General features: G+C 35.7%; 1 protein-coding gene across 6 annotated transcripts in view; it reads right to left on the reverse strand.

The window, feature by feature from the left end:
* The window catches only part of LOC117567426 (uncharacterized), a 172213-nt gene that overhangs the window by 111396 nt on the left and 35839 nt on the right, over positions 1-24978 (reverse strand). Inside the window, exon 2 of one of the 6 annotated variants that reach the window (XM_034247422.2) lies at positions 4978-5238. The exons of the other annotated variants lie outside the window; for them this stretch is intronic. Coding sequence (XP_034103313.1) covers positions 5235-5238 — 4 coding nt within the window. The 3' untranslated portion in view covers positions 4978-5234. Of the gene's footprint in view, positions 1-4977; positions 5239-24978 lie in introns of those variants that run through there. 6 annotated transcript variants of the gene reach the window in all.

The raw sequence follows: 24978 nt of genomic DNA on the forward strand, positions 1-24978 counted from the left end.
TGAATAACTATTTACATAAGTAACATTCATTCATAAATTTTAATTTTTATTGTGTCCGTAAATGTCTGATTTATTTCTTCTATTATGCCACAAATTCTATTTAAATTTAGACGAAATAAAGTGAAAATAAAATGAATTTAAATGAGATCAAGTAAATTACAATAAAACCAAATTAAATGAAATTAAATAAAACATAACATAATAAAATAATATTATATTAGAAAAAAAATTTAAATGAAATAAAAATTATAGAAACTACTTTCCAAATTTGCATAATATTTATAAATAGTAAAAAGTTGTCATACCCGCTACTCATAGAGTATTTTTCTTCTTCTTGTGTCTGCAAGATAATATATATAACTAAGCTTGATCTGCGTCAACTGCCGAGACAATATAGTCAAGTCTGTCTGTCCATATGTTTATTTTTGCACTCAGTAAAAGTATGTTTTAGATTGAAAATCGAATAGTAATCGTATTTATAAAGCTAGATTTGCGATTTTTGATACACACAAAAAGAACAAGACTATATAATGATTCTGAGTTTGGTTGCTATAAAAAAATATTGTCAAGTTATTTAAGAAATACTATTGTATAGCAAAAAAAATCCTCTTCAATCGGGTCTTAATTGCTTTGGCTGACAGTCTGGTATATTTAGTACTCTATGGTATATTTTGAATCTAGGTCTATATCGATATACCAAATATAAAATTCGGTATATTTCAGTATCTTTTTAGTATATGTATTATTTTGGTATATTTTTATAACATGGTAACATTTTTAGAACATTTTTAGAACAATAGTAACTTTCTTGCTTTGTTTTTGTTTAGTTTCTCTTTTCTATTTCTAAACAATCGATAACCAATTTTACGTTGTTCCCATTTTGAGAGCTTTGCTGTCTTTCACTGGCGATTTGCTGCTCATTGATTTCCTGGGCTTATCCAAAACGAAAGCTGCTTCCCAGGAAGCAATATGAAAAGCCCATTAAAAACGTTACGCATCATTTATCTGGAGGGCAGAGCTTAATGCCAATCAAAATGGGGGCTGCCAACTTGATTTATGTTGCCTGGCTGTCGAACGTCTGCTGCTGATTCTCCTGCTGTTGACTTCGCTTTTCTTGGGACAGACAAATTGAGGGGCAGCCGAGTGGGACTCAGGAGTCCACTCAAGGATTGCCTGCTACCTAATTCGATTGTAAAGTGTTTACTCAAAGCCTGCGCCTCTAGTTTACCTCGCTCCTCTCCTTTCCCCCTTTTGCTGTGTTTGCGTGCTGTGGTCAGCTTGGCTCCCCCAACTAGTGCAACTAAACAATGCCACTCGGACTTGCTCCATTATAAATTCATATTCAATTACGGCTGCCTCGCCACACACACCCAAGGTTCAGCGGTTGCATAGGAGCGGACAGAGTGAGCGAGGAAGAGAGACACACAGAGAGAGAGAGTGAGAGAGAGAGAGACTGCAGGCATAATGATAAATGAAATATTTATATAGCTAAAATACGTAATTAACTCAAATTATAATGGGGCGTTGGCCGAACAAATGTGACCCCAACAATAGGCGTTAATATGCTATCGCCAGTGCTGAGGCAACAACAAACCACAGAATTTGTGGCAAGTCAGGGAGCGAGAGGGAGCAAGTAGGAAGGGAATGGGGAAGGGCAAAGGGGAGCCAGCATGTTGAAATGCATGCTGAGTGTGATTACAACAACGACGACAACAACCCGCACACACACACACACAGAGCGTCTGCCCCAGTCCCTGCCCCTGCCCCTGCCACATTCCCCCTCTTGCTGCTGCCGCTGATTGCGCCCCAGTTTGGCTGCGTTGCGTTGGTCATTATTTACTCATCGATTGCCATGGAATGCGATGGTGCATCATGCGGCGCACAGCCCAATGCTACCCGCTTTTGGCGTCCGTCTCTCCCTCAGTCCTTTCCCTCTGTCTGTTTGTCCCCCCCTCTGCTCGAGAGTCTGTCCCTGGCATTGGGCTCTGCTCCGTTGTCTGTCTGCACTTGCAACTTGCACAACTGGCAAGCGACTGCTAATAAATTCAGCAAAGCCAGCAGGTTGCTAGGCTTAAGGTTTGATTCTGCTTGGCCAAAAGGGAGCTACATTGCGGAGTGTGGAAGGGGGACGTAGAAAGTGGTAGAGAGGGAAGGGAAGGGAAGACACAACAATAACAAATCGTGTTGTTAACTGGCAGCGTCGTCGTCATTGGCATACGCACGAATGCATTCAGGTCTGTCTATGTGTGTTGGGAACTGAAAACTGGGAACTTGGCTCGGCTCGAGCCTTGGCCAATGGTCACACATAGCTGCCGTTGCATGCCCCAAACACTGCTTAGTATGCATGCTTCGTTGGCTGTATGTTGCCTTTGCCTTTGCTTTTGCTTTTAGCTTTGGCTTGATGTCTTAGGCCTGGACCTGGACTTGGATCTGGTCTTGGGCCACAGCTTGGACTTGTCATTGACCTCCACACACGCACACAACTGTAACTGCAACTTCAACTGCCGTGCAACGTGCCCAGTGTAACGTGCCCCTCTATGGTAAGTGGACATAGACAATGTTGTGTGCGCTTTAATGTTTGGTCTTTTTGAAGTTGTTTTATGTTCGCTGGCCATAAAACTGAAACTCAACTGCCAGAGTGACCGACCAGCCAGCCAGCCAATACCCCAAGGATGAAGTGTTGATTATGCGTGTTGCAGTAAACTCAAAGTTCTTATCGTCTCCTCATGTGGCAAGTGCAAGCTGCCTCTCTCCTTCTCCTGCTCTCCACTTAAGTCCCAGCATATTGTCAGCTGATGCTATTTTGTATGTGTGTGTGTGTGTTTGTGTGTACTTTATCTGCTTGTGGCTCTTTTGTTTCCTTGAGCTGCCGAAATTTGTATTGGATTTTTGGCAATGTTAAATGGACCGTCGCAAAATTGATAAGTCAGCTTTAAAGGCTTCCGTTATGGCACAGCAAAAGCTTTATTTAGCTTCCCATAATTACTGCGGACTCAAGCATCTTTCACTTGCGCAAATAAATACTTGTTTTCGAGAAGCCAACACTAAACACTTTTCCAATTAAAGCAAGTTGCTTTCAAGAGAAATTGTGAATAAATATTAATTTGATGCGCATATCACAAGAGCGATGAGCAACGTGCAACGTGCATCTAACCTTCTCATAGTTATAAAATTGAAATTCCAATGCATTTGAACATAAGTGGCTAAGGAGAATGTTTAAGGATTCGAATTAATAATGACTGTAGGATTTACGAGGGTAAGGGTAAACCTATTTAAAATATTCAGGTAATTTAACATCCCACTATGTGCTTTTGTCTGAATCGGGCAAATTAAAGTTACAACTATTACTTTATTCTACTTTTCATCATGCACTTCTCTTAATGACAATCTTACTGCTATTCAAAAATATTCATACTAATCTAATCTAACCTATGTTATTTTAATCACTTAATAGACATATCGTCATCTTTCATTTAACGTCTTAAAAACTAAGGAATAACTTACTTTCTCTTTATATTTGCTATTAAACAGAATCTATATTTTAGGTTTATTAATAAGTAACTTCCTAAGTTCAATCTTTTAATTTCTAGAACCTAAAGCAATTCCCCAATATTTAACCTATAATATGACAAAAAATTTCAGCATTTTAAAATAAGTACTGACCTGAATTTTAATTTATATATATTTTGCTTATAGTTTATTTTACAAGAGAAACATTTGAATATTCATTATCTCTTTGAGTACAATTTATATTCCCTGACAATTTGAATTACTCTTCATAAAAATCATCAACTATTTGTTATATTCCCCTTAACCAGATCCACTTAAAATCGATCATTGAGTGATAATCTATAATTTGCAGAAGCCCTTCACTTTCCTTGAATGTTTTGCTGTTTTACACAGGGAATCTTTATCTGCTTCTCTTTGTTGCACGCATTGTAATCGCTTCCATTCAATGCGCCTCACCTGGTCACAGACTGTCGAGATATGTACAACTAAATTAAGGAAGTTCATCAATTGGCTGCAACGCTTCCTTGAGAACTTAATTAGCAACATTAGCCCAAGGGCATTAGCCCCTGCTGGCAGTCTGGAGTAGAGGCAGAGGCAAAGGCAGAGGCAGAGGCAAAAGCAGAGCCCAGTAGCCTTAGCTGTACCCTTGTAGAATGTATCTGGTTCCTTGGTTATTCCCTGCATAGTGAAACAATTCACACGTTGTGGTCATTGGCAACTTTGGCCCTTGGTCATTAACACTAAACGGAAACTGGACAACTGAGCAGGGGAGTCTAGGCATAGGACTATGCAGTTTACAGAGTACAAATACGGGTAATGCTAGCCATAATGTGAAATGCAAATAGTGTGGTTGTTTCTCTTATTCTTTTAATACCCGCTACCCATAGGGTAGAAGGGTATTATAACTTTGTGCCGGCAGGAAATGTATGTGACAGGCAGAAGGAGGCATCTCCGACCTTACATATACTGTATATAAATTCTTGAGAATTAACAGACGAGGCGATCTAGCCATGTCCGTCTGTCCGTCCATCTGTCCGTCTGTCTGTCTATCTGTCCGTCTATCTGTCTATCGGTCTGTCTGTCTGTCAGTCTGTTTGTCTATCTGTCTCTCTGTCTGTCTGTCTGTCTGTGTGTCTGTCTGTCCGTCTGTCTGTCTGTCCGTCCGTCCGTATGAAAACCTAGATCTCAGAGTGTATAGGAGATAGATCTACAATTATTTTTCGACACCACTTGTAACACACAAATCATCAATTGCTAAAAACCTAATAAGCGTAATTTGAAAGCTGGAGTCGCGAATTTTGATACATACAATAATATATTTGGATTGTAGTACTTCATAGATATACAAACACAGATTTCAGTATAATTTAGGATTTTCGAATATGTATTTTAAAAATATTACCGCACTGTTTTGCTTTTATTCAAAACGGTGCAGCTGGTATCTCATAGTCGAATACACTCGGCTCTAGCTTTCTTACTAGTTTTTTTTGTGTTACCTGTTGGTTTTTCTGAAGAATGACAACAAAACTCAGGAGGGGGCAGAAATAGTCTCCCGCCTGGCATTAACCGGTAGCCAGTGTGAAACAAACTTGCCAACTGGCAAATAGAGTCGATGCTATCTGAAGACAGAGAACTGAGCACTGGACACTGAGAACTGAGAACTGCATCTTCATCATCCGCATGGCTCGCAAATTAGAGCACATTAACAGGCCTCATTCTTGCACTTACCTGTAATGAAAGAGAGAGAGATATATACAAATGAGAGGGCGCGCAGTGGAAAAGATAATTATGTAGATTAGCAAAAGGAAGTTTGTATTTGTTCAAGAAATTAGCAAGGCGATTGTATCGCCTGTTCTCGCCAGGTAGCAATATACATTTCACTCCCAGTGTTTATGCCTATTGTGACTTCTGCTTTTCTTGGTGCTGTTGGTGACTAATTGCTTGGGCCACGGCGACTGGAAATGCCTCTACACCGCTCCCCCTTTCCTTTTTCCTTCTTCCTTCACCATTTCCATTGCCGTCCCCTGTGTTTGACTTGCAACACAGTTGAACAACCTTCGAGCCGCCGCTGCTGAAGGACTTACAGCGAATGCCATTCAAGAGGAGAGGCTTCCTCTCCCTCTCTTTCATCCACTCTTATTTTGTTTCCCTCTCTTGCTCCCTTTGGGGTATTCCCAAGGGTTTACCTAACTGGAAAATTGTGGTTTCGCTCTTTAAAGTAAAAGGCATGCAGGCCTAACGAATTGCTGAGCTATGCCAAAACTTTTTGGCCGTTTTGTTTCTGGATGGAAAACAGACAAAGAGGTTTCTAGTTTGCATTCCATCCACACATTTTTTTGTTTAATTTAACAAATAAAATAACATCGCTGCAAAATAGTTTTAAAAGCTGCCAAAGTTTTTATTGAATTGAAGTTTAGTTACTAAATCGGCTATCAACAAATTTGAGTTTATCAATATATTGACAATTTGCTTAACTATTTCTTTAAATATCTAATTGAGTATTAACAAGGTCCTTGAATACTTTGAAAATACTTTCAAAATAATTTCTTAAATATTTCCATATCTATTCGTAATACTTTAACATAAAATACAGTTGGTTTCTTACAGACAATGAGGAAGCTAAATAAGATATACAAATATTTCTTGAAAATCTCATAATAGAATATAGAAAAGTTCCTTTCTCTGTATGTAGTAGACGAGATCGTAGAATAGTTTATTGAAATAAATCATAAATATAAAAAATATGACAATTTCCTAGACTAATGTTTTTGATTACAAAATATACAAGTAGTACTTCAATATTGTAATAAAAAATTTAGTTACTCACAGCATATTCGATTATTGTTAACCTGATTATCCCCTTAATTCTAAACTATTATTTTTTAAGCATATCGCCTTTATACTTTGTTTTTATATACTTTTTCCTTCTATAAATATTACGCTACATTTATTTTGATCGGAAAATTTATTCTATTATGTTTCAATTTAAAACACAGAAAGTTAGAAAACTTCAAAAAGATTTTACCGGGGTTAATTTGATGTTTTTATAACCCCTTCAAAGATCTCTAGCAAGTTCTTATCAGAATAAATGTAGAGGATAACTTCCGCGACAAACTGAGAAGGAAATTAAAAATAATTTCCAAGTAGTGATAATGCCAGCCGAATGAGGAAGAAAAGATTGTCCAAACGGGTTTTATGTTACATTTTACCGGCTTAAAGTGAAGTGAAGTGAAGTGAAGCTCAAATGGACTAGGCGACCGCAAATCTAAATTACCGAGGACCGTGCACTAAATCAAATGCGTTGATGTTTGAGGGCAGCCAGCTTGCAGCTAGCTAGTGGAAACCCAAACCCAAACTCAAACCCAAACCCGAGTCGACTGTCGACCAGCGACCACAATAGCTGTGGAAGTCTAGCTGGGGCAAGGTATAAATTAAGAGCGGCATGCGGCAAACGAATTTCGACTTTGTAACCCTAGAAGTGTGGCCCAGGCGCTGAGCAGACGATGAACAGCGACCGCATTATTGCGCCCTAGGGGGATGATTGGGACAGGGAAAAAGAACAGGCCAAGAACAGGCCAAGGAACTGCCAAAGAAAAAGCCACGGGGATGAGAACAAACAAGTAAGAAAGCTACAGTCGAGTGTACTCGACTGTGAGATACCCGCTACCCATTTTGAATAAAAGAAACATATTTTGCGGTATTTTCTCAAAATATACCAAATATACTGCAAAAATACTAAAAAAAATACCAAATGGTATATTTGGTTTATCGACATAGTACCGCATTCAAAATATACCATAGACGGCACAATATACCAGATTGTCAGCCAAAGCAACTAAGACCCCTAGTAAGTAGGCGTTTTTGCCCATACAAAAGTATTTTTTTAATAACTTCGACAATTTTTATCTGATCGCAACCAAATTTTCAGGAATCATAACTACTATAGTAAATATTGTATATACCAAAATTCGCAACTCTAGCTTTAAAATTACGCTTGTTATTCGATTTTTTTGATTTGCGGGGGCGGAAGTGGGCGTGGCAAAAATTTGAAACAAACTTGATCTGCGTGCAAACATAACAAATGCTGTCAAAAAAAAATTATAGCTCTACCTCTTATAGTCTCTGAGATCCAGTGTTTCATACGGACGGACGGACAGACGGACAGACGGACAGACACACAGACGGACAGACTGACAGACGGACAGACGGACATGGCTATATCGTCTCGGCTGTTAACGCTGATCAAGAATATATATACTTTATAGGGTCGGAGATGCCTCCTTCTACCTGTTACATACATTTCCTGCCGGCACAAAGTTATAATACCCTTCTACCCTATGGGTAGCGGGTATAAAAACACAGAGGCATGGAGACAGAGAACGTGCAACGTTTGCTGCGCCTCGTTAGGTTTCAGTTTCTGCTAGCTAAGTTGGATTTTCCTTGGCATTTAACATTTTGTTGCATTCTCGTTGGTTTTTTTTTCATTCTGTTTTTTCGTTCGTAATTAGCCATAATTCACTTGTGTGCCTAGGCCAAGACAAAATGAAGCATAAAATATTTACGCGCACCGGAAATATGCAATTTGACGCAATTTGCATGCGGCACCAAGCTTCAACTTCCAAGTACGCAGTCCACAGTTGCTATTGCAGTTGCAGTTGCAGTTGCAAGGGGGGCAACTTGGAACCGAGAGAGAGAAAGAGAGAGAGAGAGAAACCCACAATGCAAAAGCAACTGAACCGAGTTGAACTAAACTGGACTGCAGTCTCATTTGTGGCACAGTGTTGTGGCACGTGGTTGCATTAGGTGATGCAATCATTTCCGTTTTGCAGATTGCAACATTTCGCATGCCAGAGAAATCAATTTCCGTTTTCAACTCCGGCCAAATGGGAGCACAACAGGAATCAAACTGGACACGAATGCCACATGGATACACATAAAGATAGAGAGAGAGAGAGAGAGAGAGAGAGAGAGAGAGAGAGAGAGGGAGAGAGAGATGTGCTGATATTTAAACAAATTTGCATGTCATCTATAAACTGTAAAAGGCAACAATGATTTGATAACGATGACGATGACACGCTTAAAATGAGGCTTTTCTGAGAAATCTGCTGTTGGATAGAGAGACAAATATTCGAAACTCTTTCTCTTCAGAGAAAAAAGAATACGATTTAAGGTGCGATGAGATATATTTCAAATACTTAACAATACTTGATTTAATTTTTTACGATGAATGATTAAATAATTACAAACATTTTAAGAAACAAATTCAATCAACAAAATAAAATAAAAGAATTTGACATCAAATTAAATAAAAAAAAAATTTCCGTATATTTTTATAGCTTAATTTCAAAATAAGATTGAATAGTATTTTATATTTTAGAAGACTTTAGTTAAAAGGAAACGCAAAAAAAAATATATTATAAGTAAACGTGAAGTAATTAAAAAAAGAGGTATACCAATTTAACTTTTTATGTTTAAACATAATAGATACATTTAATTAAAGGAGAACAGAGTAATTATATAATTACTGAAATAAGATAATGCTAAGTAACATTTTTAAATAGTTAACAGCGCTTAAATTTACCATTTATTTTGTAATAAGTAGAATACTGTGTAGTATTATGTATAATAGTATAGTATATATATAGTATATTTTGTATACTAAGGATTGTATATATATAGTACAGTTAGTATACTAAATATGGTATAATTAATATACTAAATATTATGTAAATATATACTAAATACAAATAGTTAGAAGCAATTTTTTATTATATATTATTCATTGAAGTTGACTTAATAATGATAATTTAATTTTAGATTTCTAAGAACAACATAGTAACTAAAGGTTTTACAAATGAATCTCGTAATCAAATCAATGTTAAGAAATGCATTGAAATTGTATAAAATAACTGTTTTCTCTAATTTAATAATTTGTTGGGAATTTGTTTGTGAATCTGCAGTCCACAAATCGCAGCTTTAGCTGAATGCTCCACAATGCTAATTTAATATTCCGCTATTTGCCTTGCATTTGGCTTTTGGCCACAAAATGCTGTAATGGAAACCTGTCTGGCCAACAAAGCAACAGATGAGCAAGGAGGGGAAGGGAAGGTGTGTGTAGCCAGCACAGCTGTAAAATTAAACACTAGGCGCACTCTCACGCACACCACAACACACACATACACACACACACATACAGAAAGGGGGAAGCCAAGATGCTTATCGCCAGCCACGTCTCCACGGACTCGGCTTTAACTGTTCTTGTTATTGTTGTTGTTGTCGTTGGCTCTGCTTCTGCTTCTGCTGCTGTTGGTATAAACATTTTCTTTTCATTAATTCATAAAGCATATTTTTATTGAGTGGCAACACATGAGGAACAGGGGCAGAGGCAAGGGGCCAACGCGTTGCTTGTGGGGGCATTAAAAAGTTGCAGTAATGGAAATTGTTTTGTGAAAATTGCAAACTGCCTGGCAATGGGCAACACAGCAGCGGCAGCTTGTCAGACAACCCAAAAGAGTGTGTTGCAGGTGGATGTGGGATGGTGGAGGTAAACGGGGGAGGTTGAGCTGAGAATGTGCGAGAATGTGCACCAAAGTTGCAAGCTGCGTTGCAAGCACGCTTCGTTTACCACGGGGAATTCCAAATAGAATAAAAGTTACTTCATGTTGTTTAATAATAATTTTCACTTTGTGGCTTTTCTCTTCTCCTCTCTTTTTGTTGGACTAAAAATACTTTAGCTGATAGCACGTCGTAATGTGATCTGTTGATATGTTAAAAGTTTATTTTAATGATTAGTTGGCAAACGCTCATTTAAATTGCACCACAAATTCCTCTTGCTTCTCCCTTGTTGTTAACGAAAACTTTTAGAATGCAAATTAAACAACTGCCCAAGCTGGAAATAATTATTTATGAGCAAGGAAATTTCTAACGAAAAGCTTCATCATATAATAATTCTTAACTGCTTTATTGCATGAATTTAGCTGGAAAATAAAGTTATTCCTGGCCTGGAAATATTTAAAGGTTTTCAAATAGATATAAATAGATATTTGAAGTCATCTGATATTGCTAGTCTTTATTTCAAATAAAATTGTTCAGATTGTTTTGCATTCAGAGAGATCTTTTAAATACATTTGTTGACTATTTTATATTTAAAGCGTTTAATGACAAAATCTGAATTCATCTCACAGTCGATCACACTCGACTGTAGCTTTCTTACTTGTGATCAATGAAACTGAAATTTTAAAATCCAATAGAATATTTACAAATTATAACAAATCAATACGTATTTAAAATTATATTTATTTCGATATTTATACTAAAAGTATTTGCCTACCTCTGTGAATCCTTATGTACATTCATTTAATTAATCTTTTTGTATTTTTGAAATATACGAAAAAAGCTTAAGTCTCTTATATTTAAAGATTGGAAAGGCTATTTCATTCCATTCCAAATTTAAATATTTTTTGTAAGCCCAAATCTTTTTAGCAGCGAATGTATCTAAATGAGATTTTAAGATCATTCCCAAAAGTAACAAAGTTGTTTATCTTTATGAATCTTAAAAACAAGTGTTCAATTTGCCTGTCTGTATTTTAAACATCAGTTTAAAACTTCCATAATCTATTTTGATACTGATTTTTAAACGTTATTTAAATATCCTTTGTTCATAAATTGATTATCTTCTTAATAGTTCTCTAAAAATAGTTTAGAGATCATTTTATTTGAAAATAATTTTTATCTAAATAGGTTTTCTCGCATTGAATGGATACATATTAAAAACCCGTTTCGACATTTTGTTACAAATGTTTGCAACTAACTCGCATCGAAAGTGTGTGAGCATAATTTTACAATTTTCACTATGTTGAACGTTAAAAGGTTTCTTAACATAATATTATCTTTATGTTATGGAGAGGAACCTGCTGCATATTGTTGATTAGCATTCAATGGCTTTGATCTCTGTCGGCATCGTCGCGTTTCTTGTTTCTTGTTCTACTTGTCAGACGGGCACGCAACAAACTCTACAAACTCCACTCGTCTCGCAGTACGGTCTGTTGGAGTTGATGGGATCTGATGGGGTCTGATGGGTGTTGCTCCACAGAGTCAATACATTGCACTTATCGCATTTCTAATCATTATGCAACTCGATGGCCAAGTGTTAAACAATCCGAGTACCCATTTCCGATTCACTTTGAAACGGCAACAATCAAAGAGCTGTTACAACGAGCGACGACCGCAGACAGACGGACGGACAGACGGACATATTGACCAGACGAGATACTTAAGAGTAAAGTCTGAGATTTATCTGTCGCCGGAAGAGAGCAGAGGAAAAGCAGTTGACGGAAGTGGAGAAAGAGTCTTTTTGCATGGCAACCAGGCATTTTTGGGGGTAAGTTAAAAGACTAACTACAACTTGAGCCAGACTAATTATAATCACATTCTAATTAGTCGAAAACTGCGTCAAAAGATGCCTCGCTGCACTTTTGCTCTCTCGACTTAATAAGGAAATCAATTAATAGCAAACGATGCAGCAAAAGTAACAGAAGCAACAACGTCCAAGTCAGCAGAAAGCAGAAACAACTTTCGTGTTAGAGTCTGCGTCTAATAGATTTTAAATTAAAGTTTGCCACAGTCAACACAAAGTGAGGCACAAGAACGACATTGACTTGCACAACAAGTTGACTTCAAAACTCAGCAAAAGATACAAAGATACAAGAACGCAGACGACGATGTTGGCAAAGTAAGACGATGATGATGATGATGATGACAATGATGACTACATGGCAATGCACTCGAGTATGACAACAACTACAGCAGCAGAGGGCAGTGAGAAGGGGGCACATAAAAAACTTCCGTAAACAACGTCGATGGAGCCAGAAAGAGAGAGAGCGAAAGCCAAAGGCAAAGCTTCCACCCGGGCCAGACAACATTTCGAAGACGATTTTAAAATTAGAAAAAGCAACAAAAATACAATATCTAGTATGGTCAAAAAAAAAAGATAAAGAAAACGAAAAAAGGCGAAGAAAACGAGGAAAATAAGGAAGAAAAAATCCCAAATAGAAAATGAAAATAAAATTGTCTATCGTAGCCGAGTCTAGTAAGTAGGTATTTGTGGATATAACAAGCAGCAGCCAAAGCTAAAGCCAAAGCCAAAGCATTTGGCTGGGGAATACGCGGCATATAATCTAACCAGAAGATAGACGTAGAGTGGAGTGTGCAGATGGGGCAGGAGGAGGAGGAGGGGGCGGGGTGCACACAACGACGAGGTGAGCCGCCGCCTGGGGCCAATGCAAGCGAGCAGAGGCAATCAAACAACTGAAGCATGACAACTTGATGCCAGGAGCGAAGCCAAAGCAGAGAAGATGCTGTTCTCCCCTCCTCCTCCTCCCTGGTCTCACCCTCGACTCCCCCTCGCTTTAGTTGACGAGCGACGAACGGCACATGACATAAAAATTAAATAAACAAAATTATGAAGCACGCCGCATGTGGAGCCCCCTTTGATAAGTGTAATGTATGGAAGAGTTTTAGTTATAGCCCCCCTCCCCGCTCCCGACAAATGTTGTAGGAGGGAAGGGGACGTGGATACAAATCAAAATAAACATAGTATGTGCCTGCGTTGCTGCTTGATTGGGGCATGCAACGAATTGTTGTATTTGTAAGATAAACATTAAAGGCAGTTTTTCTTCTGCTTTGTTTGTCTACGCCGCAGGCCGATTTCTGTGTGGGCCAAAGGGCGCAATGATAACAAGAGGCGGACACAAGGCAACGCCTAAGCCTACGGATATGATATATCACAGAGGGGGCAGAGAGGGGGAGGTATGGCTATGGACACGGCAAGTGCATTCAGCTGTTAAGTGAAAGCAAGAAAGTAAATAGAAAATAACAGGACGATGGCAGCAGGATGTTTGCAGTCGATGTTAATATGTGCTTCCTATTGACAAGCTCAGCCATTTGGACTGGAGTGGAGTCTGTGGCACAGACAGTTAATGCACTTTCTCAATTGCGAGCTAATCTAATATGAGTGCAGGTGAGAGAAAGAGGGGGAGAGGCGGAGAGAAAGAGATGAAGCGGAGCAAAAACACATTCAGACAGCGTATTTCACATGTTTGAAAATCGAGGGTTATCAAAAGGAATCGTAAGCTACAAGGGATACATATGGAAGTACATACATATTGTGATGGAAACAGTGAAAGAGGACTGTCAAAAGAAAGAAGGAATTTATAAGCATCCAAAAAAACAAAACAAATAAAGAGCAAACTAAATTTTTGTACATAAGGGATCGAGGATATCAATAACCTAAAACAATATTCTTTAAAGATAGCACTCCAAATATATACATTTTTTTTATCTCTCTCTCTATATTTCAAACAGTAAGCGTTTTATTCTGAAATTCCAAAAAATATTGTCATCATACATCAATTTTACTTAAAATTGCATTTCACAATATTTTAAAAACATTTATTGTTTAAAATTCAGCTTAAATGAAATCCAGATTATAAATTCCTTATAATTATTAGGAACTATGCAAAACAGTCTGATAAGATAAAGATTAAGTAACTCAAATTTTATCTCTAAGATCTAGTAATCTATAAATAACTTGTTAGTCATCAATCGACCAAAATTTTCATTATCAATTTTGAGAAACTTGCTAAAATCGTTAAAAAAAAAAATATAACAATGTGGCCAAATTCTATTATAAAATATAATTTCGTTACAAATAAAAGAGGGCTTACACAAGGCCTAACATAGTAAAACACATTAAAAAAAAATGGTTTTCTCTATTAAATATTATCCTATTCACAAACTAATGATCGTACGAAGTAATGAACAGATGTCAAATTTATACTCGGGTCTTTTCAGGTGTAGGACTAACTAAAAATCATCAGGATTTGATTCTAGGGACACAATCTGAGAGTCAGGCCTAGCACTTTTTATTTAGCCTGTTAGGCGAAGAGCTTATTAGCCAGCCCTTGTATATCAAGCAATACATGATAGAAAAAAGAAACAGAAGTGATAAAAGAAAGAAAAACCATATAAGAAATATGGGTAATTCTCTGAGGGATGTCGCGTGCGACCAGCTTTTCAGTTACAAAAAAAAACATATTCTGAAACAATTTTAAAAATAAGTAAAGGTTATTTTTATAGCTCTAGATTAGTACTTTAATTAGAGCTAAGAATGGTTTTGGAATTTTTTTTCTGTTTTATTTTCTGTTCTGATAATTACAAAAATTAACAAATTCGTACGCAAAACCAAAAAATGAACGAATTTATATATTTTATCGTAAAACAGAATAAGTTACTAAAATCAATCTTAGCTCTAAAAATAGTGCTAATCCAAAGCTTTAAGAAAAACCTTCACTTAATTTTAAAATTGTTTTAGTTTATGTTTTTTTTTTGTCACTGAAAAGCTGTTCGCACGCGACATTTACCAGAGAATTACCCATATATAGAAAATATGTATTGAAGTCTTGGCTTACTGAATAAATGATCGTACACTCCAAAAAAATAAAATATAATACTAATAAAAGTAAGCTATGCCAAAATTGAATATGATTTTATACATTTCATTTGCTAAGCTTTCAAAACTCATAGTTTTCACCTGTGTAAAAATTACTATAAATTTCAGCTTTTCTTACACGATATCAGCAAATAATTTCGACACTGCATCAATAATTGAATTTAAATAATTTAAGGAGGAACAACATTTTCCGTTTAAGATTCATCTTAAATGCAATCAAGCTCTTTTGGGCAGCAAGTGACAAGTGTCTGGCCGTTTAGTACATCTCAAAGATGTTGCTTTGAGTTTGCTGGTACTCATACTTTTGTGAGGTACTGTTTAAGCTGGTAAGTTTATTTGGTGTTCATTTAGATGCTTGTTTGCTTAATTCGAAACCCTTTTTTGGGGCCCCTTTGGCCAAATTATTGCAATAAACAAGAGTTTGCTTTTGCTTTTTGCATTTTGCTTGTGACTCGGACTTGAGTCAAGTCCCTTGGCAAATGCTTTTGATTGTTGTCTGTTTGTTTTGATGGGCCCTCGAGCGTTTAATACACTTAATATTATTACAATGGAATTCAATGCAAACTCCTTCTACCGTTGCTCCATTATCTAACGGATGCAACTTTATTCAGTAGACACATAAATATTTATATAGTAACAAGTCGAAGACCATTGTTGTGTAACTTTAGCCTGGCACGCCCTCAACGAAAAATTATATTTACAAATTTTTGCGAGTGTGCACATATCTTATTGCATTTTTAATTAAAAACTCATTTCATTTAGATGGCAGATTTTGAAACCGGACTGCAAAGTGAATTGAATGAAGTCTTCGTTCATTGAACCTTTGCCTTTGATTAATGCAAACAAATACGACGAGAGCAGCAACAAATAAAAATAAATATAAACAGCAACAGTTGCAGTCCAGTAGCTCAACTCTCTAAGAGTCTAAGAGAGGGGGGAATACATTATATTGGGGGGAGAGTGTGGAGTCTATATAAAATTATATATGCTCTCATGCACTTGCCAACTGATTAGCATTTTGTAGCTGCCCCTCGTTGTGGATGCCGTTGTCGTTGTTGTTGCATTGTATTAATAAAAAGAATTCTCTTTTTTTTTGTGGCAACACATAAAAATAAAATTGTACAAAAAAGAAGGAAAAAAGCACACGCGTCAGGCGAAATGCAATTTAAATTTTAATGTGCTGCCTTTTAGTAAATAAAAAAAATAATATATTACAAATAAAAATAAAGATAGCCAGCATACTCTAGTGGTGGATGCTCGATTCCAAAATACCCTGTGCACGATTTTATTTTTAAAAATTTAAAGAAATTTGAAACAAAAAATTGATATTTGTAAAGGAGATCAATGCATTAAGGCAATGTACTACTCTACTGTTGTTTTATAATTAAAAATTGAGAAATAAAAAATATTTAAAATAGCTTTAATATAGTTTTGTAATTTTCATTTTATAGCAAAGAGGAACAGGTTTCACAGAACTGAGAAAAGCAAATTAGATATTTTTTTGGGTAAAGAAGCTTTGAAGATAGGATCTAGTTAACTATTAAATATAAAATTTAAAGAGTCATTTAAATTTCAATATCAATTTTTTTAATAGAGAAAGTTTGCAGATCGGTTTTACCAAGTGGTTGAATTACTTTTGTGAATCTATTTGTTCTTAATTTTGGTATATTTCATATATTTGATATATGTACTATATTTTGCATGCTTTGGCTGAAAATCTGACATATTTTGTACTCTAAAATGAAGTACAATATCAATATAATCATTATAGTATTTAAATATACCAAATATAAATAATGCTACTGTATATTTGGTATATTTTATGATTTATACCACACTGTTTACAGTCTAGGTATATTGATTTGGTATATTTTAAGATTAATTCCGCTCTGTTTTGCTTTTATTTAAAGCAGGTATCTTACACTGCTTTTATTCAAAATCAGTAGAGGGTATCTCACAGTCTAGCACACTCGACTGTAGCTTTCTTACTTGTTTTAAATAAAGTGTTTCATATTCAAATTCGTTTCGAATTTTCTATCTTTATGACCTTTAACATTGAATGCATTATTCCGTATGATCTCTGCCTACAGATCGAACTACCTTTTCTACGCATTTACAGGGTATGCCGAATTGTGCACACATTGCAAATGCCGTAGGACAGCTGAAATGTGTAGCTGTGAATGGCAAGTGGCAATTGAAGGGAGGGAAAGGGTGGAGGGGAGCGGAAGCCTACTGTTGGGCCAGCAACTCTGGCAATCGCATGCATTTTCTGCCACTTTGTTGCTGCCTCGTAGCAAGCCAAACATGTGACCAGACATCGAAGCAACTGCAAAACCCGGCTATAAACTCAAACCAAGTCTCGATACACGCACTGACAGCAGGCGTTTTTTTTTTCTCGCTCGTTGTTTGTTGTTGTTATTTGCCGTGTTTTTTCGTAGCTGTTGCTGCATTTAATTTACTGTTTTTTTGTGCTGCACTGGCAAATGTCAAATGTTGGCACGGTACGTAACTCATTAAACGTGGCACGGCCAAAATGTACGAGTATCTGCCTCTCTTTTGCATCTATACGCAGATAATCGCTGTTGCTGTTGCTGCTGCTGCAACTCGGACTCTAATGTAATGAGGCACGAAACCTTTAAAGCGACGACCAAATTGCCTTTAAATAAGTATCATCTTACGCTCCAATCGCATGCATCTAAGTGTATGTGTGTGTGTGTGTATGTATGTAGAGTGGCAAGTTGACAAGCGATGCAAGCGATAACAGAGACAGGCTATAGGCAAAGGGTTCCCAACTCGTGGAATAATTGATAGCAACATCAACTGTGCTCGCAGATCTGATCTAAATAATGATCAAGATAGCAAAAGAACAAGGACAACAACGCAGAATAGATTCTTTAATTATATCAATTAAACTTGGTATAAAACATAGTACATACATCTTGAATGATTGCAAAGAATTAAGAATCGGAAATTTATATTTTCGTATTAAATAATATTTGTTTTTGGTATCTTAAAATAATGAGAAAATTTCTTAGGTAATTGAATTAAATTGTATACAATGTATTTTATATAGTATTTTAAACATCAAAAAATTAATTTTAGAATAAATTCTTAAATCATGTACTGAACTTAACAGAGAAATTATTAAAACCTATTTATTTTAGCTGACTATCTGGTATATTTTGGACTCTATGGTATATTTTGAATGTATCGTACAATACCGTTATACCAAATATAGCCTTATTTATATTTTAGTATGATTGCAATTTTTGAAATACTTTTAGAATATGATTATATTATATTAAAAATGTATGGATACGGATATCTTACAGTTGATCGTAAATTTATATTTTCGTATTATATAATTATTATTTTTCGTAACTTAAAAAAATGGCTGAATTTCTTAGGTAATTCAATTATATTTTATAATATATATTGTATATTATATAGTATCTTAAATTTCAAACAAATAATTTATGAATAAACTGCTTAATTTAAACCTAGCTATTTTATCTGACAATCTGGTATATCAATAGTCTCGTTATACCAATAGTCTTTTTTCCATCTTAGTATTTTTGCAGTATATTTTTTAAATACTTTTAGAATATGGTCTTATTAAAAATGGGTGGCGGATATTTTATAGTTGAGCACACTCGACTATTGCTTTCTTACAACATTTTTTTATGTAATTTTTTTAAAATTTAATTTTTTGATTGAATTATTTTCATGAATTACTTGAGAATTCACGTAGCATATTTCTTGTTTTGTCGAATAAATGTATAAATTTTATTCCAACATTTTTTGCCAATCACAGATATATTTGCATAAGTCTTTTAACAAAGACTTGTTAATTTTTAATGAAATTACTATGTAAATAATTTGAATACAACTAGTTTAATAGGCGACTAACTTTGCTTAATGTATCAATAACATCCGCAATCTGTTTAAAGACTTTAAATATATATATTTTTAAGAACATTATTTTCATGAATTTCTTGACAATTCATTAAACGTAAATTTTGTACTTTGTTGACGCATTTTCTCAAAATGTTTAATTAATCTTTGAGTTATCATCTTAACTATTTTCGAAAGGTCTCACTGAAGCAACCAGCTTCAACGCTGAAAATATTATCAATCTGTTTGAGGATTAAGTAAGGATTTCACTCAACCTGTTCCGATTTTGTGAAAATATTCTTGTAGTAGAACATTAACAAATTCAGAGCAGTGACAAGTGTTTCTTCTTTCTTGTTGCCGCGCAGCTGAGAGAGTTGCAGAGCTGCTTGCAGCTCATCGGTCTTGCAGCATGTGGCATCAAAGATAAGCAAGCACTCGACAGCTGCTCGTAACTTCGCCTAGAATCGCAACCCATTTTGACCCAGTTTGTGTCAACTGTCTTGCTGCGTTTGGCGGTGCCTCTTACTCTAGCTTTGGAAATCTGTTGGCTGCCACTTCAGTTTGCAGCTTGTGGCACGCATTAATCATGACAACTTTGCCATGTCAACGTCGCCGTGTTGCAATGTCTCAGTGTTGCCGCATGTCGCATGCAAATCCCACAAACTGTCACTAAATGTGCGACTTTAAGCGCTCTTATCCTTTTGCCTGCTTTTGGATGCCACCTCGTGAGGCACAAACTGTGACTCTGTTTTTTACTTAATTCGTTTTCTTTACTCTACGTCTGCTTCTGCTTCTCTTAGTTGCTTCCTGTTCGCAAAATTTCCTGCGTTAACTCGTTGTGTGTGAGTTTTTCTCAGCTGCCAAAGTCAAAACCAAAGCGAGTCGCATGCAACATCCGCTTTTTTTTCAACTCTTTTTACTCTTTCTCTCTCTCTCTCTCTCTCTCTGTCTCTATGTCTTTTTTGCATATTTCACACGGCGGCCAAGTGAAAAATAGTGTAATTTGCAGCACAGCAACGTCGCAGCTCAAAAATGCAACACGGAGCCAAAGTTAATTTGTAGCGACGGCAACACAAGCTATTAGCAGGCTCCAAAGGGGCAGCTGCAAGGGGCAGCAAGAGGAGGAGAACTAAGGGGGCTACTACTGCAGGTCGTCGTTCCTTCTGGCCAAAGCCACAACTTGTTTTAAGCTGTCCAGTGGTGCTGAGGCTTTTGTTTGCCCCGCTGATGAACGTTCGCTCACAGGTTGATGGCCGAGTACGCTGTTCACGTCTCATGCAGGCAAAATAACATATACATACATACGTTTTTACTGATTACAATCATTTAGCACAAAATGCCATCAATTTGTTCACATTTTATCAGATGCTATTTCGGAGTGTAAATAATCAAAAAATGTTTTCGATTCTGATACTCGACAATTAAAAAATACTAATTTACATTTTGGTTTTTTAAATACGTTAAAGTATCTATTTAAATAAACAAATAAAATAATATATAAAAAAATTTTTTGATACCATAATTATAAGAATATTTACTGCCACCTCGATTGAAATTATTTTATTTTAAGGCATTTTACATTTATTGCTACTTTATGAATATTCTTGCTGAATTTTACATTCTTATTTATATGTTTCTTAAATTTTACAAAAACTGTTCTAATTAATCAAATGTTCTGTAAGTTGTTTAAGGTACTAAAAAGAACTAAGGAACTTATTCTTGTAGGATTCATTATTTAAGCCATGTTTTCTATCTGAATTAAAAGAAATTTAACAAGAATATACATATAATAAAAATCTATGGCTTCGAATTGATCAATTACTATTTTAGTAAAAGGTAAAATTGGAATTTCAGTAAATAATAGAAGAATAATCATAATTGCTTCTTTTTATTCCTTATAATATAAACATATGGTACATATTGTATATACATATGTATAAAGATCTTATTTATTTATCGAAACACCCAATTTTTATAGATTATGTGTCATGTGGGACGTGTCACAGCTAAATAATATTTACAAAAAAATGTTTTTTATTTATTTCTATTTTTTAAAAGGTTTTTGTAAATAAATATTTATAAAAAATGTTAATTATTAATTTCTATTTTTTAAAAGGGTTTTCTAAATACTTCTGTCTGTATAAACTCGTATATTTTTTTTGATGGCATTCATCTGTTTATGTCGAATAATGGTCAACAGTCTTTTCTTTTGTAATTTAAAACAATCTCACTTTCACTATTATTATTATTCAGTTGTAATAATTATACTAAAGGGTAGTAATTACTAAATTTTGAATTTTTGTTTTAAAAGTTTGTTGTTGTTGCTTGCAAAAGTTTGAAAACTAAACAAATACTGGCTTTGTGAATTTTAAGATTAAACAATTTCTCAATCCGTACTCCTAATTTATACAACAAAGATACTTAAACTGCGTTTCTTTATTAATATATTTTTATTTTTAAAGTTCTGAAGTTAAAAACTAAAATAATGTGTAAACAGCATTGGCTGAAAAGATTTCGGCTTCGAATATAAATAGAAGGGTTTCGTTAAGCAGCTACAAAATGCCAAATATTCAGCGACACGGTCACACTGTTGCTAGTTAAACAATTGTGATTCGCACTTGACTTTTGTGCAAACAAAGGTGATGACCTGCATACTCCGCTTAGCTCAGTTCCAACAGCTACTGTCGCTGCACACAAACGCACACACACACACACACACAGATAAGTTGGCATGCGTGTGTCTGTCAGATACTTTAGCACACACTCAAGTGCTGCAAAACTTTGTAAATAATGCTTGGGACAGTGTAGTATATGTGTTGTGTACGTGTCTGAGTCTGTGAATGCGTGTGTGTGTGTGTTTGTGAGAATGCATGCACGAGGTAACTTTGTCTGTCCCAAACAGTCGCGTCCGTCCGGCCTGTGTGCATTCAACATGTCATGAATGAATAATTAGCCAGAGCTTCGTCCCTCTCCCGCACTTTGTGTACGTCTCACTCTCTCTCTCGCTCCCCCTCTCATTCGCATGCTGGACTAACTAGGAAGCAACTAGCTGCGAGTAGAAATGCAGCCCCATACAGAGAGAGAGAAAGACGTACGAACATTTTCTACTTAGCTGCGTTGCTTTCCATTAATTTAATTTAGCCTAGTTGAGTTGTCGTTATAAATTTCAGCTGCCGCATTCTACTTGCTATCTAATTTCATTTGATTTCATTTTATTCTCTATATACATATTTTTATGAGCCGCATCCCCCATCCCTCATCCCCCATCCACAGTCATCTGACCAAACTTATGCATATTTATAAATGCAGCTAATACTCCCGAGAATACGAGCTGACTGCGCAAAACGGGAAGGGGGAAGTGGATGGCGGTGAAGTGGAAGTTTGTTAGCATCTGAAACTGGCTACCCTGGGGACTTTGGCCACTTCTTTTTACTGGGGGCCGCTGTTGCCACTTTGGCCATTAACGGCGCTTGACGCATTCTACATTTATTAACCGGAAATGCAAACGTTTGTTGTGTTTCATTTTTTTTTTTGCTTTTGTATTCTTTGCTGTTGATTTTGCGCTATTTACTTACTCTCACATTCACATTCATATTCATGTCCATATTCATTTTCGTGTTCGTTATTCACTTTGGTATTTATGCATGCGCATTTTAACGCACATATTCGTTAAACATTCACAAATGTTTTTCATTTCAAATGAAGAATCTTCTTCATAAATGACTAATAGCTTCCTGTGCACTTTGCGTGTATTCCCTTCTTTCCCATTCCCCTTTCCCCTTTCCTCCCTCTTTGATTTGCCTCTCTTTTATAACTTATTTATCTGCATAATTTAGCACAATCAGCAGCTAATTAGCGGATGCAATAGATTTTGCTTATAGCTGCTTATGGGCTATAACACTTAGGAACAGCAACAGCAATAATGTGAACTACTTCCCTAATAGATTGATCGAAGTGCAAATACCCATTACTTTAAAATACAAAATGTGTTTTTCAAGTGATTAACTTAATAAGTGATTGATCACTATCTATTTTCTTAAGTATTTAATTATGACTAAAAATGAATTCAAAGTATTCAATATATTAAAACATTTACTTTTCATAATAATAGTAATATTTTTATAGTCTTTATTCAATGAATAGTCAATTAATCAGGTGAATTACTGCAACTTAATTTAAAATATGAAAAATCTAATTATATTGGTATAACATAAAAAATTTAAGATATACTTATATTTGTTTTTATTATGACAACTCACTTAATGTAAAAACAAGTAAGAAAGCTACAGTCGAGTGTACTCGACTGTGAGGGTATATCCATTTTGAATAAAAGCTATATATTTTGCGGTATTATTCTCAAAATATACCAAATATACAGCAAAATATTAAAAATATACCAAATGGTATATGTGGTATATCGATATAGTACCGCATTCAAAATATACCATAGACGGCACAATATACCAGATTGTCAGCCAAAGCAACAACCATACAAAAGTATTTCTTAAATAACTTCGACAATTTTTATCTGATCGCAACCAAATTTTCAGGAATCGTAACTACTATAGTTATTATTGCGTAATAACTCTAGCTTTAAAATTATTCGATTCGCTTGTTATACGATTTTTGATTTGCGGAGGCGGAAGAGAGCGTGGCAAAAATTTTAAAGAAACTTGATCTGCGTGCAAACATAACAAATGCTGTCAAAAAAAAATGATAGCTTTAGCTCTTACAGTTTCTGAGATCTACATAGGTGTTCATACGGACAGACGGACATGGCTAGATCGTCTCGAAATTTTACGCTGATCAAGAATATATATACTTTATAGGGTCGGAGATGCCTCCTTCTATAATTATAATCTATATCTTTATTAACTCCCTTATTTTCGAAAAGTTTATTGTATTCTCTCTTGCTTTTATAGTATTTTATTTTCAAGAAACACACTATTAACTTAAGCTCTATCTTTATCTGTTTTCTTAAAGATATGGAGCAAGATTTTTCTTAAAACTTATTAATCACAACATAAATTGTGTATTTTAATAATAAAAATAATTTATTGCCTGTAAACCAACAGAAAAGTTGTAAAAAGAGAAAAAAAACTGTAACAAATTGCCCAACAAATTCCCATGCAGAGCAAATCGAGAAACCAATAAAAAGAGGTTTCTTTTTCGCCAACCATTTTAAATTATTTCACACGTCTTCGTGTGTCCCCGGACACTATAAAAAGTAGATGAAAAAATCGAGAAAAAAAACTGTCAACAGTTTACATAAATTTGCTGCGCTGTCTATCAATAAATCTTTGCGAGAAATACATAAATTTATACCAATTGATGTTGTTGTTATACCCAGTTGTTGTAGTTGTTGCAGCACCGCTTGTGATTTGCTCCAACAAAATTTCTATTTCTATTTCTGATGCTGTTGCTATTGCTGTTTCTCTTTCGCATTGGCGCTAAATATTCAAAAAGACTACCTCAATACGAGTTTCGTTGCCTAAATGAGCCAGTTCATGAAGTGGGGAGGGAAGCAGAGAGTGCGAAGATATGAAGTAGTAAAAGGGGCAGAACAAAAAAGAAACAAACGAGCGAATGAGTGAGAGAGAGGTGGAGCAAAGAAGAGAGGGCAGCTTAGAATCGTTTAGCATATTTTAACATACCCAAGTGAGAATGAGAGAGAAGCACACACAACACACAAGCGCACACGCATATATACACACACACACACACTCACACCTGCGCTTATCTCTAGTCCGCTCAATTATTACGAAACACCCGTCGTCATTGTAGTTGTTGCTGTTTTGCTGTTGCTTTTGCTGTTGTAGTTCATTAGCACTTGTCAGTGCCGGTTCCACTCTGAATACAGTAGTTCCTCTCCTTCTTTGCTCCATTCCTCCTCTCTCTATATCACTGTCACAGTCACACACTTGACCACACACTACTACGACAACGACAACTTCGATGCTCGGCAATTGTCATAGCGTCGTCGTCTCAATGAAAGTTTACGATGGTCTTCAGACTTCATTGTTGTCGTTGTTCTCATTGTTGTTGTTGTTGTTACTCTATCATTC

Source organism: Drosophila albomicans, chromosome 3, assembly GCF_009650485.2.
Source record: "Drosophila albomicans strain 15112-1751.03 chromosome 3, ASM965048v2, whole genome shotgun sequence".
Taxonomy (NCBI): Eukaryota; Metazoa; Arthropoda; class Insecta; order Diptera; family Drosophilidae; genus Drosophila; species Drosophila albomicans.